Here is a 15,412-nt window from a genome sequence, read left to right on the forward strand (position 1 = left end):
GCGTTTGAATGATTTGTGACACTTTCCTGATGACTTTTGATGGTCGGCCTGCGCACGAAATCCCCTTAATCTTGGGAGATTATTTGAGCACTCCCCGTTTTGATAAATTATTGTGGGAACCCCACATAAATTTTGGTAATCTTAAGGGCTGTTGCAATTGATCTCTTATTGTATGGTATGAATTGAGAATATGCCGTTTTCATATAGATATAAAACCGTAGTGCCAAAATCTAATATATAATATTTTAAATAAAAGTTTAAATTTGTTAATTTTTAACATTATGTGGAATAAAAGTAGGCTGCGATTTAAATATGTTAAGTGGCGCCATAGAAGTGTGTATTCTGTTCATTTAGTGAACTACGATCATTGGTTGCTGGCCTGGCTAATAAAGGCTTGTGTATTGGCTAAAAATTGGATCGTGGTCTAAAAACGAAAAAGTAACTCTCATTTTGAATGCTTATACTCTTTAAAGAATTTGAATTTAAATTTGTTGACTACGTAAAAGAAACTGTAGGACCCCCATGAGGTCTTACGTTTTACGATAGAGGGATTATAACATACAATTTAAGTTCCTGATTAATGTGTTTTACACGATTGCGATTTGTATACCCGTTACTCGTAAAATAAAAGGGTATACTTGGGTATACTAGGTTTGTTCAAAAGAATTTCCGACACTGGGTAACTCCTTTTAAGCCACATTATTAGAAAATAAAATTTTAATAGGTATCAAAACAACCGTGTCGGTTAGTAAAACTGTATTTATTTATTTACGAATCTTAAGAACTACTCTTAACATGATCGACTATGTCAGTTCGAATTCTAAGAAATATGATAAGTTAATATGATATGGTCTGAAGATAATTATATTTAATTTATGTAGTTAAAACAATGCAGCATGCCTTAAATTTGGGAAATCTAACAAATTGGTTTAGACAATCATAAACGGTCAGTCTCGCTGGTTGATCCATATCATAAGCTTACGCGATTTATACAACAATTTTTAATGGCAGTATCTACACTACTAAACGTAAGAGAAGAAATATATTTCCAAACTGTGAAATTTTGGGAACCAACTAAAATACTTTTTGAACATAGCTGTGGGGCAACTTAATGTGCTACTTTACCGTAGATTACATGCTATAACTACTTAGGTCGATAAACACCTCAATCAGCTTAACCAAACGACTCAATGTGAGTCAGTCAAGGAACATTTTGCATCGGCATCGCTTTGGCGCAAAAAAAAAAATAAAACTTGTCTCTCGTTGTAACATTTTCCATAGTCAGTAGATGGCACTTTTTGGATATCGAAGATGAAGATCTCGCGGGAGTTTCCTAGAACTTCTCGTCGTCGATATTGCTGCGGCAATTGTTCAGCGCCGATTGTCGTTTCATGGTGCCAGATTCGCAGTCGATATAGGTTTTGGCCAGCACTTTGGGCGTATTATTTTGGTGCATGTTGTTGCGGTTGAGGGTGCCATTGCCGTTGCCCAAATTACTCGTCTTGGCCGGCATCCTGAAGCTGGACTGCCGTTTGGGTCGCTGATCGTAGTACTGCAAGCAAAAAGGTTCATTAGCTGCCATCTCAGTTGTATAGTATTTCCACTTACATCCTTGGTGGGCAGACTGGAATACTGATTGGGATAGCTTTCGAAGCTGGCCGTTGTCGTCGTGGTTTTGTTCAGTGCCTCCTCGGCGCTGATCAGGAATCGTTTCTTGGTGAATCTGTAGGTGGCCAGGCAACAGGCCACAGTGAACAGCAGGCACACGAAGATCACGATGGGCAGGGTGGCAGTTGAGGCACTTTGTGTTTCTGCAAGTGTATTATGAGTTTCGATAAGCAATTGCATTTGCATTGAAATGAAAGAGAGTCAAACTTACCCTCGCATTCATTGGGCACACAGGCGGTCTTCTCGAACTCCGCACCACGGCACTCCATCGAGCCGGGCTGCTCCACCAGGCAGCGGCGATGTCGCAATCGGATGCCATCGCTGGAGCAGCTGGACCACTCGCTCCAGGCGCTCCAACCCAGGAAATCTAAGGGGGAAACCAATTGGTAACTTAGTATTGCCCAGCAAAAGTCAAGTAATGAGGACGCACCTTCGCAAGGCACCATTTCGCACTTCTGTTCCTCGAGAGCACGACCCTGGCAAAGTCTGTCGTGACCCGCCAGGCAGCGACGTGTCCTCCGGCGCAGTCCCAATCCGCAGGTTACCGAGCACGCAGACCACTCCGACCAGCAGCCCCACTCGTCGTGTTCCACCTCGTTGTCCAGGCTATTGCTACCAAGCTGCTCATCCGCCGGACAGGCTTGCATGTTGCACACCCGGCTCTGGCTGCCACGACCACGATGGCGTTGCTGCACTCCACCGCCGCAACTTACGCTGCACGGTGACCAGTCCGCCGCATCGGAGTCGGCGGAATCGTGATCACCCAGCCGCTGGCAGCTGCCATCGGCATTGCAATTGCGCGACTCCTCCTTGGCCTGGCCAACTCTCACGGAACTGGCATCCGGACTGGTGGCACGACAGTAGTACCTGTACCGCCGCTCCGTGTGCGATTCACTGGAGTTTCCGCTTCCGGCCACCGTTAGCCAGGGTGTCCACGCACTGAGTTTGCGCACCTCCTGACAGCTCTGCATGTTGCACTCCTCGTAGTCCAGCCGACAGCCCGGGCACTCCATTCCGCCATTGAGTGGCGCCGGATCATTGCACTCGCGACGCCGCATTCGGAAACCACCGCCGCACTGGGCGCTGCACTCGCTCCACTCGCCCCACGGTCCCCAGCCGCCATCCACGGACTGCGGCTTGGCCACCGGACACGGCGGCAAGTGGCGGCAGTACATCTCCGACTGCTCCGATCCCACACAGGTGCGACCGCCGAACGCCGGCCGCGGATTTCCGCAGGTGCGTCGCCGGATCTTCACAGCAATGCCGCAGGTCTGGGAGCAGGGCGACCATGCTGACCACTCCGTCCATCCTCCATGCTGCGTGCAGTTCGTCACTTGGGTGCTGATGCCCTCGCAGGTGGCGCCTCCATGTTGTGGCTGAGGATTGTTGCAGCTGCGCTGTCGGCACTGGCAATTGCTATCCGGCTGCTCGTGCTGCTGGCACACGGCCCACGAACTCCAGGTGGACCATCCCCCATCGATGGGGGCATTCAGCACCGGACAGGTGATCTGGGGCGCCTGATGCCAGTGCTGCAGTACTGAGGAGTCCGCTGGCTGGGGCATGCAACGCTCGACCAGCTCGTTCCAGCCGCAGTAGGGATCCATGGCATTGAGGCAACTGGACTGCGACACATGGCGACTGCAGTGCTGGGCGGGTATCCGGGTGAGGGCCAGGTCGGTGCCCAGATAGAGTGAATCGCTGACCTTCAGATAGGCCATATTCAACAGGCTACTGCTTCCAGTATCGTCCGCCTGCCACAGTTCCACCAGACATGTCTGTACCCCATCGCCACCGTACTTAACGGACAGTTTCTTGATGTGATTCCCACTGCTGGCCACGAACAGCACATGCACCTGTTCCGCCTTTGTGTTCACAATGTCCAATGCCAGGCGGCCGAACTGCTCCAATTTGGAGTGATACAATGGCTGTGCCCCAACTGGCTGCACTGCCTCGTCCATCAGTTGGTAGCGGGAGCTCTCCAGCCAGTGGCCAATACTGCTGCCCACACTACTCGTTCCGCACTGGAACTGACTCCTCTGATTCGTGTTGACCGTCTTCCAGGCCGCATCCGCGTGCTCCTGCTGCTTGAAGGGTCCGTCGAATGCCGCGTTAATGGAGCTCAGGTTGTAGGCGCAAACCGCCGAGCCAAATATGCTGGATCTACGAAGAAAATGTTAGTTTAAGTATATAGGAATATGGGTATCAAATTCCAGTACATACCCCGAAGTTCTGAAGGTCGCATAGAGAATGGACTCGGATTCGGCGTACGTCATGCCTTGGATCTCATCGAAGTAGTAAGGATATTCCCCAGGCAGTGAGCAATTGAGCCGCGCCTTCAGGAACGATGTCCAATTGTCCCTTAACAACTGACCACCGCCGCCCACATCATTTTTGCACACCCTGGCTATTCTGGAGTATATCACCTGAAAGTGCAGAAATCTTTCAGCATATATCTCTTAACATTTGTTTGAATTAAAAGCCATCACTCACCTTGCCACAACTCATGTGCTCGGCGGCCGATTCGCGCAGCAGAAAATAGACAAAGTTGCCAGCCTCGAAGCTTCCCACGAATTGGGCTCCACTCAGCCAGTTGTTGTTGTATTGCTTGGTGCGGAGGAAACGCTGGAAATTCGATAATAGAACCATTAGAAGTGTGGGCAGGGGTGTGGCCTTACTGCTTTACTCAATTTTACTTTATTGTTAAACCGCCAAGTTGTTTTAAACAAGATATATATATGCATTGTGGATCGAAAAGTATGTTTGTTAAAACGCAGTTAAGTTAACTACATTTGCTTCGGTGCTTAAGGAACACACATAACTCATACGCCGTGTGGGCTTGCAAAAAATAATGCGGTTTTAAATAAACTTTTTGGTTGATAAAATAAATAAAACTAAACTAATGGTTTTTGATGAATAATAATTGTATTTGTTGTAACTTAAAAAGCGCGCTACCTAACTCTACTCAAGTTAAATGAATTACATGTATCTCATTACGAATATCACTCATCCGCAGTGTGGGACAAGTTGGGGTACCCACCTTATTGGACTCCACTCCTGTTCGCAGGATGGCCACATCGCTGCCGGAGAAATCGGTGGCGCTGCCCACAAAGAGTTGGCCATCGGCCTGCAGCAGACTGGTGCTGTTCGCCTGCGGATGAAATGGACACTTGACCACGCCGCTGTCCACGCCAATGACTGTGAGGTTCTCCATCTGCAAGAAGCACAAAAGGGTTGGGGTAAATGGCGCGTCAGGCTGGCGACTCCAAAAGAGTTGAACACGACTCCGTCGACTTGGTCGACTCGGTCGACTTGGTTGACTTGGACGACCACTCACCTGGCGCCACGAACAGCTCGGCTGGAAGGCGTTCGTCCCACACGCGTACAGCTGGTTCTCACCGTAGCTGTGGAGCACGCGCACATAGTTGCGACACCATCGCTCCGACTGGCCTTTTGCCTGGCACATGGCGATCTCCGACGGCGTGGCCCCCCAGCTGGCCCGCTCCAGCGGCTCCAGGTCGAAAGACATGCGGTACAGGGTGTCCCTGCAAGGAATCGAATCAAATGTAACAGGTATTTAGTCAAGGTGTATAGAAAAATGGGAATATTAAGATGCTTTAGTAAGTGAAGCACATTTATTGGAACCATCTTCAATAGGAACCATATAACCCTAGTAAAACTTTACTTTCTGCTAAATATTATTGCACACAGGACTCAGATTTGTTGCAGTGTAGAACCGTTGAAAGGCGACCGCTTGGCCAGCAATAACAGTTAGAGAGGCGGCCCACAATTGTTTACAAATAAGGCGGTCTCCGGCTCCAGCTTCAGTTACCACCCCTCTGCAGTTCCCCCTGACCAACAGCTGTCATATTTTTGAACTGGTTGGCCGCCAGTGCATTGAACTGCAAGGCAAACAGGTAAAAAAACTTGGCCCCGGCACAGTGGTACCCACTTGCAGTGGACTCTAGCATTCTAAAATTAAAGGAAAAGCCTGGTAACTCAAGCAATTGTGGGCGATCTCGAAGGCTGAGAACTGAGAACATAACATTCAATCTGAGAAAACAAATATATGTCGATAAGAAATCATAAAACGTAATAAACTCAGACAGCTACTACATAAGATGCAAAAAATATGGTTTTTCAAATGTAAAGTAATTTATGTGCAATGATTTATGCACAACATTGTGTGTTTTCTAGCTTCCTACATTTGTTTAATATATCATAACATTTCCATTTTCTGTCTTTTTTATTTTGGTATGCTTGTAAAATTTCCACTGTGCTTGGCTTGTTTTACCAATTATTCCAACACAACCACTGTGCTACGCGCTTTTGGCGAAACGAACACGAAGATCAATAGATCAAGTGCAACCATTTGGAGTGCGCGAGAAGCAATTGCTAAATGGTTACATCTCGCGTTGGACAGCGGCATTTTTCCAGCTAAGAGGTGGCTTTGGATGGCGATTGTGATTGTGATTGGGATTGGGATTGGGTATGGGGTTTCGGAATGCACAACTGCAAGAACAGAGATCGTAGAATGCCGCCGTGCTTGGGCTTGAGTAGGAATGCCGCCAACCAACCGACCAGACGTCGCCATAGAGCCGGGCTAGAAAAGAGATCACTGCCCACAGTCCGGACATCTAATGGTCACTTGCGGCTGTTTAGCGGCCTTAGGATATAAATTGAATGCGGAGCTGCGCAGAGCAAGTACACACAGAAAAAAGAATGCTTCCAAGCATAGCAGTAACGTTTCCTAAACAACATACACAAATCCCATTAAATAACTTACATATATTCATGCAAAAGGAACTAAAAGCGCATCAATAAGAATAAAGCAGCTAAGGGTTCTAGGTATTTTAAAGCCTAAACAGATTTTATATGCATTTAATATAGATTTCTCCCAGTGCAGATACTGCATCGTCAGCCAGATCGCCCAATATCAATCATTTGGATTGCAGCTGCCGCAAGGCGCGTGGCACATCGGCCCCCGTGCCGTTGTAACTCAGGTAAATATGTATCTGAACATTTATGAATATATATATATATATATGTATATTATTCGCTCAGGTGTAACTCGAGCTCCACGCGATGCTTGTGCGTCTTAAGCGGTACGTGAAGAGGTAATAAACACGCCAACTTAAGCGAAAAACGCAGCTCAGCCATCGGCAAACATCAGCGCCCTTCCCAAACATTCGAAGTGAGACCCTAGAAAGCAGCTGTCAATATCTTTGGGGTTTGGCTAAGTGAAAAGGTGTATTTTAGGTGTTGGCAGATGCAGATGCAAATATTATATGGCTTCCGCGGTTGCCACGCGCTTGAATTACTGCCTTCGATTAAGTGATAATTAATTGATCTGTCAAGATAACCATTGCCAACTAAATTGAAAAGTTAAGAGAAGCGTATTCTTCTTAAGTATTCATATTTTATATATCTCACATAATACCAATTTTAATACAATGGAAATGTAGGAGTATTACTTTTACAAAGCTTACTTTTTCAGTTTATCCCCGACTTATATTATTTGAACCTTATCTACTACTTGTTTTGTACCTATTGGCCTTAAAGTATTAATAACTTTTCAAGGAATTGGCCTTTATTGACCGTTGATAGACTGAAAACGTTAGATGAAAACGTGTCAATATTGAAAGACTCGCAAATACGCTCAAGTTTATAGTCCCATATAACTCGCAAAGTGCATTTAGAACCCAAGACTACAACTCAGGGCTCTTAGCGCCTTAAAATCCCCTTTATCACTCGATGGGTGGATCTCAAGTGTTTGGTGGAGCATTTCAAAGCCTTTCAGTAAGGCGTTACCGGAAATCGTATAACCAACACTCCGCGACACTAATTCATTCGAATATCCATGTGAAAATGACACGACAAAAGCCGGGGAATGCCAATGGAAAAATGCAAAAAAAAATAAAAATAAAAATAAAAAATCAAAAGCAAAAAGCATTTTGCTGGCACTGGCATGTCGTGTGTAAATCTCGCCTAGACTTAACGGCTGCGAAAATTAATTACCGCTGATTGTGCTCGTCACAGTGTGAAGTGCTTTGCGAGTTGAGTACAGCTGCACCTGCTATCAGTCTAAAGAATAATCAATTAATCATAAATGCGCAATTTGTACAAAAGACATTTTATGCTCCACCAGGTTCTGGAAACTAAGTTGGCAACCGCTTTATCACTTTGAATACAAATAATACGTAAGATATTGTGATAAGATAAGTAATATATTATTAATTATTAAGGCCTTTGCACTTAGGCATAGAGACAACATTGATTACATTTTCATAGAAAATAACCATTGTATTTATTAACTAACTTTGTTTATATATCTTAGAAGCCAAGCAAACCGCAACTAATTATAAACAAGTGTGGCAAATTCCCAGACCTTCTGTTCATTTCAGCACGATTCCTACGTGCACTGTAAAATATGCCACAAATAGAAATGTTCAACAACTTCAAAGATACAACGTTTCTGCATTCTTCTATTCTTCAATGGCTGTAGAAACTATTCTTCATTCTTTTATTCTTCAATGGCTGTAGAAACTATTCTGCATTCTTTTATTCTTCAATGGCTCTAGAAACTATTCAATTTTTTTGAGTGTCTGACAAGTTCAATGCGCTGTTTTTTTTTCATTTCACAGTAGGACCAACAACACACCGCCCAGTGGGCGATAAGCAACGGCCTTGTCAATTAGCATTGGCTTTCGAAAAGCACCTCATACCCCGCACCACATCTTCGCACTCATCATCAGCCGCCTCACCTGATTTTATCATTCGTTTCACCTGGCGGCAGCGAAATTCCGCTTAGGTGTGAAAAAAGGGGCGATACACATGTACCGCTTTTCTTTCTGTTTTATGTCTTCTTTTTTGTATTTTTGTATTACTATTTCAACTCTCGGTTCTAGTTGCAATCTTGTGTGCTGTTTTGGTTTGTTTGCCAAGTTGTTTAATTTGTATTTGTCATTATTCTTTGCCATTCGCTATCTCAACGGGGCGCGTGCGTGCAAATATGCCAAATTCGCACATGGCAATGGTCGGATGTTTGCCCACATGATCGTCATATGGGGTATCTGCTGTACCTGCTCAAAGAAATCCAGCTCCTCTTAGAAATTCTTAGCATTTTTACCTCTAGAGATCAATAACTCTTGTGATTATAAAAGTAAACACAAAAGTTTATAAAAATGCTATAGTTTATAAAATGCTATAAGATCAACTTAATAATTTTTAAGCACACTACTTTTACAAGACTGCCTCTCAGTGAGTTAAGTAGTTCAAGTTTACTAAATGGCGAAAATATAATATAAAAATCAATGCGATCACAGCTTAAAATGGTGTAATACTCAGGCAAAAAAGAAATAAAATAAAACTTAAAGAAAACCCATAAAAATTGGGTAAACCTTAGCGCGTTTAAACTCGCCCTGACCCATTTACATCACACCACCGACTTATCCGCACCACAGACCACAATAACATAATGATCTACTATACCATACGATTGTCTCTGGAAGTATTTTCGTATCGATATGGTGGAATGTGTGCACCTCTGAGCATTCGCAATTCGCGTATTTCGCACACCTTGCGCCGCCGCCGACTTTTATTTGAGCGACAAGTGCGACAAGATAACAAAAAGGCCTCTTTGTAAGCGCAGTGGAGCAAGTGGAGTTGGGGGCCCCAAACACCAGATACGGATACGTATTCAGCTGGATCAGAGACTGCGACTGCGACTGGGGCTATTAAAAATGCAGTGTCGCCGCCTGTCGCCTATTGCCAGTCATTTTGCCAAAGATTAACTACACCACAGCACTATGCCACATGTTGCACCATGTTGCCCAAGTGGCCGCCGGTGCGCCAGGTGCGTGGGCGTCCTGTCCGCCGCTCCACTGGCGGCAAATCTCGCTGGCCGGGCTTAAATGGGTTACTTGTAATTAAAAGTGCCATTGCACTGGCCGCCACTAATCTCGGCTAAAACGGCAGCGCTTACAGGCAAGCTTCTAAAAGCATACTTTTTTCAACTGACTAAAGAAAAATGTTGTGTTATTGAAAGATAAAACTCATAAAAAATATACAAGATTTATGCATAATTTCTATGAATGTGTTGAAGAATATCTTGTAATCCGTATTCTACTTATAGAAATATAAGTTTTTACTATTGCTTATAAACGAAAAATACCAATTTCTACGTTGCACAGCTTGTTTCTTCTTAGGCAGGTATGACTGTGCCACTTTTATGAGCTCTGCCTACGCTACCGCATTCCTGGCTCTCGATCTCAATCCGCGTTCGAATAGCTTTGTGTCAGTCTGGAGCCGCTCAAGAGGTTTTTAATAGAAATATGCAAAATGTTTGCCAACAGTTCGCAGAATGCCCTGCCCCCCTTCAACATACGCCCCTGCCTTCGAGGGGCTGGTGCAACACGGTTTGATTAATTTTGATTTCAATTTCGGCATCCGTGCGCTCCAGTAGCCGTCGAGTTGACGCGACTGTCACAGGTGCATTTTCGTATCTTGTAGTTCGCAGATTGAGTTGCAAATAATTTGCGCAGTTTGGGTGGTTCCAAACCAACGATCATGGTGATTTATTATATAGAAACTACAGCTTTACTGTTCAACTTGCGTATTTAGCAGTAAAAAATATCTAGTATTGTACAGTCAAGCCATTGAAATAGAATCGCTGACAAGGCATTGTCCACTCCAAGATATTCGAGTGGAAAAACAATATTATGGATAATGCACAACACACGAAAACAATTTCCTTGTTTATATAACATTTTGTTGGGCCATATGTATAAACATTTCAAATGCTTCCCAGCAGGTCATTTGCATGCTCCATTTGCGACAGGCCACAACACAAAATACACCGCTTAGGCGACCCCTCCGAAAAATAATACCAACATATAAAACTGTGTACTGGCAATGTAGGAACTTAGCTCACAAAGGAAAAAAGGTTTCTGCTCGAAGGCAGCGAACGAAAGCGAAAACACAACGCAATATTATTTTAATGCAGTCTATATCAAATTTCGGCCAGTTGCATGGGACACTGCGAACCAAATGCACTGAGATGCACAAGATAAAAAAGTTATCAAAAATTTTAAACTGCAGAAGCAAATAACTGGCTTATATTTGTTATCTTCCGATTTGAAACAGGGATCATCATTATAGATAAATACGGAGTTTAACATTTGTAGTTGCATTTCTCTCAGTGTGCCTACATGCCGCTCCATTTTTCCTGTTCATGACAGAAAATTACGCGACGGTTACCAACCAACGAAGTTGCCTCGTCACTCGTCATGGGACACGGGCAAAAGACTCGAGGAGTACCATATCCATGCCCATTCCAGTCCCGATTCCATGCCCATTCCACTCTCGATTCCAATCCCATTCCCATTCCCATTTTCCAGAGCACACAGACCGTTCCCGTCAACAGGCGACTGGCAGTAATCCGATCTTGCAGTCGTGTCAAGTGTGCTGCAGTCCAGATACAAGGAGCATGCACTCACTCACCAGCACATCTGCACAGCAACTACACCGCACAGATACAGATACAGATACAAATACAGATACTATAGAGTACTACCAGTTCTTTGGCAATTGCCCATCTTAACCACAGAAATCATAAAAAGCATTGTTCGAATGCGTAGTTTAGATGTGTTCGGGCGGACTGCCACAATTAAAATGCGGTCTGCGATTAGAGATGGTTTACGTTGCGGCAACTTCGAGGGTCATTCGGTGGCTTTCGACTTGCGGGTCTTCAAAGTGAGCTCCATACTTCTATTTTATTCGAAGGAAGCCTTATCGCAATCGCTTTACCACGAATGATGGCTAACCTCAGGTGGTTTACTAGAGATTAGCACTCAAGTTGGTAAAGCACCAAAACCACCTTGTTGTACTTATCTCGTACCAAAATAAATCGCTACGTGCAATCTTAAGTTGATTCTGATTACAGATTGTAATATTCCTATAGTGTATATGGTAAATGGAATTAATTTGTATTATCAGCAATTTAAACTAGACTAAATTTAATAAACAATATTATCTGTAAGCAAACAGTACTTATTGATGCCAGTTACTAAATAATGCCCGTGTCAATCAAGATAGTGTTTTAAACGCATATTTCTAATCAAGCCGCACCAACTTTCACATAATAAAAGTTTATCTTTCATCGAACAGCTCAAAGTATTGGGCACAGTCTCAAGGCGAAAAGTTGAAAGAAATCCCAGAGGCTGCTGCAATCTAAAAACCCGTCTAGTCCCTTTGGCAAGTTGGCTCTAGCAACTAAGCCCACACATTATAAAAATAAATTACGTTTTATGTGGTTAATAAAGCCCACTTGCCTATCTGGCCGCCTACTTACAGGCAGCCCCATAATTCCCCCTATATGGAGCAACTGCCCTTCGCTACAAACGGTTTTATTTTCCTTCTTTTTTTTTATAATATCGGGCCGCAACTCTTATCATTGTGCCATAATTCAGAGGTTGGTAAATAAAAGAGTAACAAAAATATGGTCGATGTGAAAATCGTAGGCAATAAAGAATAGAAAAAGGCAACTGAAACTGAAACTGAAACTGAAGAGTATGACAAATGATTGACGACAAGGGAGCATGATAAACGACTTCCCTTCGGGCAGCAATGGGTTAAGGTGGGTTTATCAACATGACGACACTATAGACATATAGACATATGCGTCCATGTGTGCACCTTATCGGGTTTTTCCGCTGGAGGTGGAGGTGGGGAGGTGGAGAGGTGTCGCATCCATATCTATGCGAAGCAGAAACAAACAAACTTCAAGACGCGTAAATGAAAAGCAAACTACAAGAACCAAGTAACGCGGCTAAAGAGCCAGATACTTTTGTATCTCGCAGCGCGTATATTAAATTGCTCAACAAATAAATGGCCCTGCAATATTATTTGGTTACCTTTTCGGTTTTTTTTTTATTTTTCCTTTCCCTCTTTTCTTAATTTTTTTTATTCTTTTTATTCTTTTTTTACACTCAATTATCTTTATTTATTCCCTTGCGCACAGCAGGTACTTGAGATAAGTTCTCATCGAGGGTTTTTTTTTTACTTCGTGGAGCTTCGTTGATATGTAAAAACTCTTTGGTATACCAGTGCGTGCACTTTCATTTTTATACACTGCTGTATATGTTTTTTGTTTTATTTTTTTTCAACTTGCGTAATACGCTAAAAAGCAGATGAAGAACATTATCAGTTAGCGTTTTACGTACGCAATGCATTTGTTTATTTTCTTCGGATCGTTGAGTTTTACGTAATGCCCTTCTGCTGATAACCCAAAGTTAACAAACGCTTAGTGAAGATTTATTTTCGGGGGTGTTTTCCCTTTCCATTTGTTATCGCTATCAATGCCCAAAATAATGACCCACTTATCGGTGCGACTAATTAAAAAGTGAGTCCTACAAAACAGTATCTTTAAGATTTTGACGCAACCGGAAAAATAGAAACAGTCATAATGACTAGGTACACGGCTTAACCGTGACTCAATTGGCCGGAAACAAAATCTATAATAACTATAGTAACTATAATAATAATAGGCTCCTGGTTTTTACCTGGCGCCGACGATCACTTGGTTCCTGGCCACGTCGAACAGCATTTCCGAATACCACGTCGTTTCGGGATCGTAAAATCGTTTGGCCGTCGACATTAAATCTGTAAAGAAAGAGCATTGTAAGAACCAATTTACACAAAATTCAAATTTTTTAAACAAATATTAAGCAGCCGCAACGAACTGCAACTATCTACAATCATATGGCAAACTTACTATAAATTGTTGGCAATTTAAGCATTAAAATAAAACCCATTTACTTTAGTGTTTTTAAACTGATTCACTGCAGTGAAACATATATTTTTGCAATTTTTAAGTCTCTTACTTTTCATGGGTAAACAAAAAGTTTCTGCGAAATTTAATATTTAACTTGAACTGAAAAAACGCTATACAAAAACTGAAATCATTGTCAACAAAGCGCAGAGCTGAGTTCGCATTTAAAGACGGACTTCGAGATACATTCCAGTGCAAAAATCACAAAAAAAGAGCAAATATTTAAACAAAATGCAAAACACGAAGCTTTTTCTGATCAAAAGCACCAGATACACGGATGTATTGGGGTGTCATGAAAGCGGTTTCTTGGGGAACTCGGTTAAATCGAGATCATTGTTGACATGCCCGGCAAATACAAACAGTTGGCCAGATGGGTGATGGGTGTATTCATGAATTCGGAATGACACCTGTTGATCGAACTAAACATTATGCAATCGAGTGCAGACTCTCGGAAGCACTTAGAACTTTGGCAGACATCCATATCAACCCAATTTACAGTACGCCCGCTTCAAGTGGCCAGCTTGATTGATTGCCGTGCAATTGACACAGTTTGGTGTAATTTTTGATAATACCCCAACTCGAGAACCCACCTTGATAAGAGATGTATCGCGAATCGTTTTCCAGCAACTCCATATTCGATTCCGTCTTGTAACCACCACTGCCCACCGAGGGCTGTGGGCCTTCTAGGGTTAAGAGCGATAGAGTCAGTAGAAGCCACAGTTGGCTAGGCATTTTGGGAAGTTTCAGTATTAACATGCTGCAAAAAAGGAAAAAGAAGTTGTAATGTGTGTTCTAGATATAAATCTACATTTGTGTAGATCTACAATACATTTTTAGCTGATTATCTACTTTTAACAGATGTTTCCTCAACTTCTTGATTGTAGCTTATTAAATATAAATATGTAAATATTATTTATCCGCTATTAAATGAAGAAATCAAACTTATTAAGTTAAACACATTTTTTTAAAAATTCATTATAGAACATATTGTTTTTAAAATAAGCTTAAATTATATTTAACTCATTTTGGATTCAAATAAAATGATGATACTAATCCACAAAACCTCGGCTTAAATAAACCTGATCAAGCAAATGATTTTTACTATCCAGATCAATAATAACTTTTAGTTGCTTTATTTTACACTTCCTCAAAAAATATTACAAGAATTGTAAACAGCAAAAAATGTCGATTACAGATGACAGATAGTCGAAACTTACTTCATTTAGTGTCACGTTTCGTGCAAAATAAGAGACTACAATTTATTCCATTCAACTGTTGCGGCAAACAGATTGTAAAAGACTGTTGGTGAATTGTATAATATAGGCATGTGCCTGATAAGCAGAGGGGAATGGAGCTAAGCGCGTGTTTCTGATTCTTCAGATGATCAGATCGTATCTGCGATCCAGCGATAGGTTCACTTTGCACACAACACTCACAATATTTTCAATTTGCCCATACGATTTTCGTATGATTTTCAAGAAATTTTCAGAAGAAAGGCGGACTGGCTGCCCCCCTCGAGTGGAAGTGGAGTTGGGTTAAAAACATTGACAAAAGACACAGATAGACACCAACAACACGGCCGACGAATATAGCGAGACGGGTTTTTACTTCTGCCTCGGTTTCCTACTCTTGTCTTGTGATTATTCAGATACGAGTTATAGGGACGCGCATGCCCGACCGATCGCCGAAGTTCACCGCGCAAAGAGTCGCAAGAAACTGAACCATGGATTCGGATTCGGAGTCGTAGTCGGATTCAGAGTCAGCCGATATTGCGCGAAGAGAGCGAGACAGAGAGGCGAATGAAACGAAAACAAAAACGTAAAAACGAAGCACGAAGCACGAACGCAGAGGAAAGAAAAACGCTGAGGCAAAGCGGAGAGAACAGGCGCTGAAACGCCGACGCATAACCGGCTTGAA

At 42.9% G+C, this 15,412-nt stretch overlaps 1 protein-coding gene and 1 long non-coding RNA gene across 4 annotated transcripts; one reads left to right on the forward strand and one right to left on the reverse strand.

Moving 5' to 3' along the window:
• Nucleotides 1-741: 741 nt before the first annotated feature.
• On the reverse strand, nt 742-15,212 carry LOC120448745 (semaphorin-5A). Its single transcript, XM_039630926.1, has 11 exons — nt 14,713-15,212; nt 14,086-14,252; nt 13,227-13,326; nt 5,003-5,210; nt 4,706-4,879; nt 4,159-4,290; nt 3,889-4,091; nt 2,099-3,828; nt 1,880-2,035; nt 1,609-1,811; nt 742-1,552 (listed from the first exon to the last, which is right to left on the reverse strand). The coding sequence occupies exons 1-11, from the start codon at nt 14,715-14,717 to the stop codon at nt 1,334-1,336; spliced, it is 3,297 nt and encodes a 1,098-aa protein (XP_039486860.1). The 5' UTR covers nt 14,718-15,212; the 3' UTR covers nt 742-1,333.
• LOC120448746 lies at nt 5,894-7,107 on the forward strand. 3 transcript variants are annotated; one of them, XR_005616135.2, is made up of 3 exons: nt 5,894-6,513; nt 6,572-6,668; nt 6,730-7,107. It is a non-coding gene; the product is annotated as an uncharacterized LOC120448746 (long non-coding RNA). The 3 variants fall into 3 exon arrangements; XR_005616134.1 differs by having other exon boundaries at nt 6,567-6,668; nt 6,730-7,106; XR_005616133.1 differs by having other exon boundaries at nt 6,556-6,668; nt 6,730-7,105.
• Nucleotides 15,213-15,412: the final 200 nt, after the last annotated feature.

Source organism: Drosophila santomea, chromosome 3L (assembly GCF_016746245.2).
Source record: "Drosophila santomea strain STO CAGO 1482 chromosome 3L, Prin_Dsan_1.1, whole genome shotgun sequence".
Taxonomy (NCBI): domain Eukaryota; kingdom Metazoa; phylum Arthropoda; class Insecta; order Diptera; family Drosophilidae; genus Drosophila; species Drosophila santomea.

What these genes read in the sequence shown, in the direction of transcription:
- LOC120448745 (XM_039630926.1), bottom strand. An exon ending in GCGACCTTCAGAACTTCGGG is followed by an intron (nt 3,829 to 3,888) that starts GTATGTACTGGA and finishes TTTTCTTCGTAG; the next exon opens with ATCCAGCATATTTGGCTCGG. An exon ending in TGTGCCCAATGAATGCGAGG is followed by an intron (nt 1,812 to 1,879) that starts GTAAGTTTGACT and finishes ATACACTTGCAG; the next exon opens with AAACACAAAGTGCCTCAACT.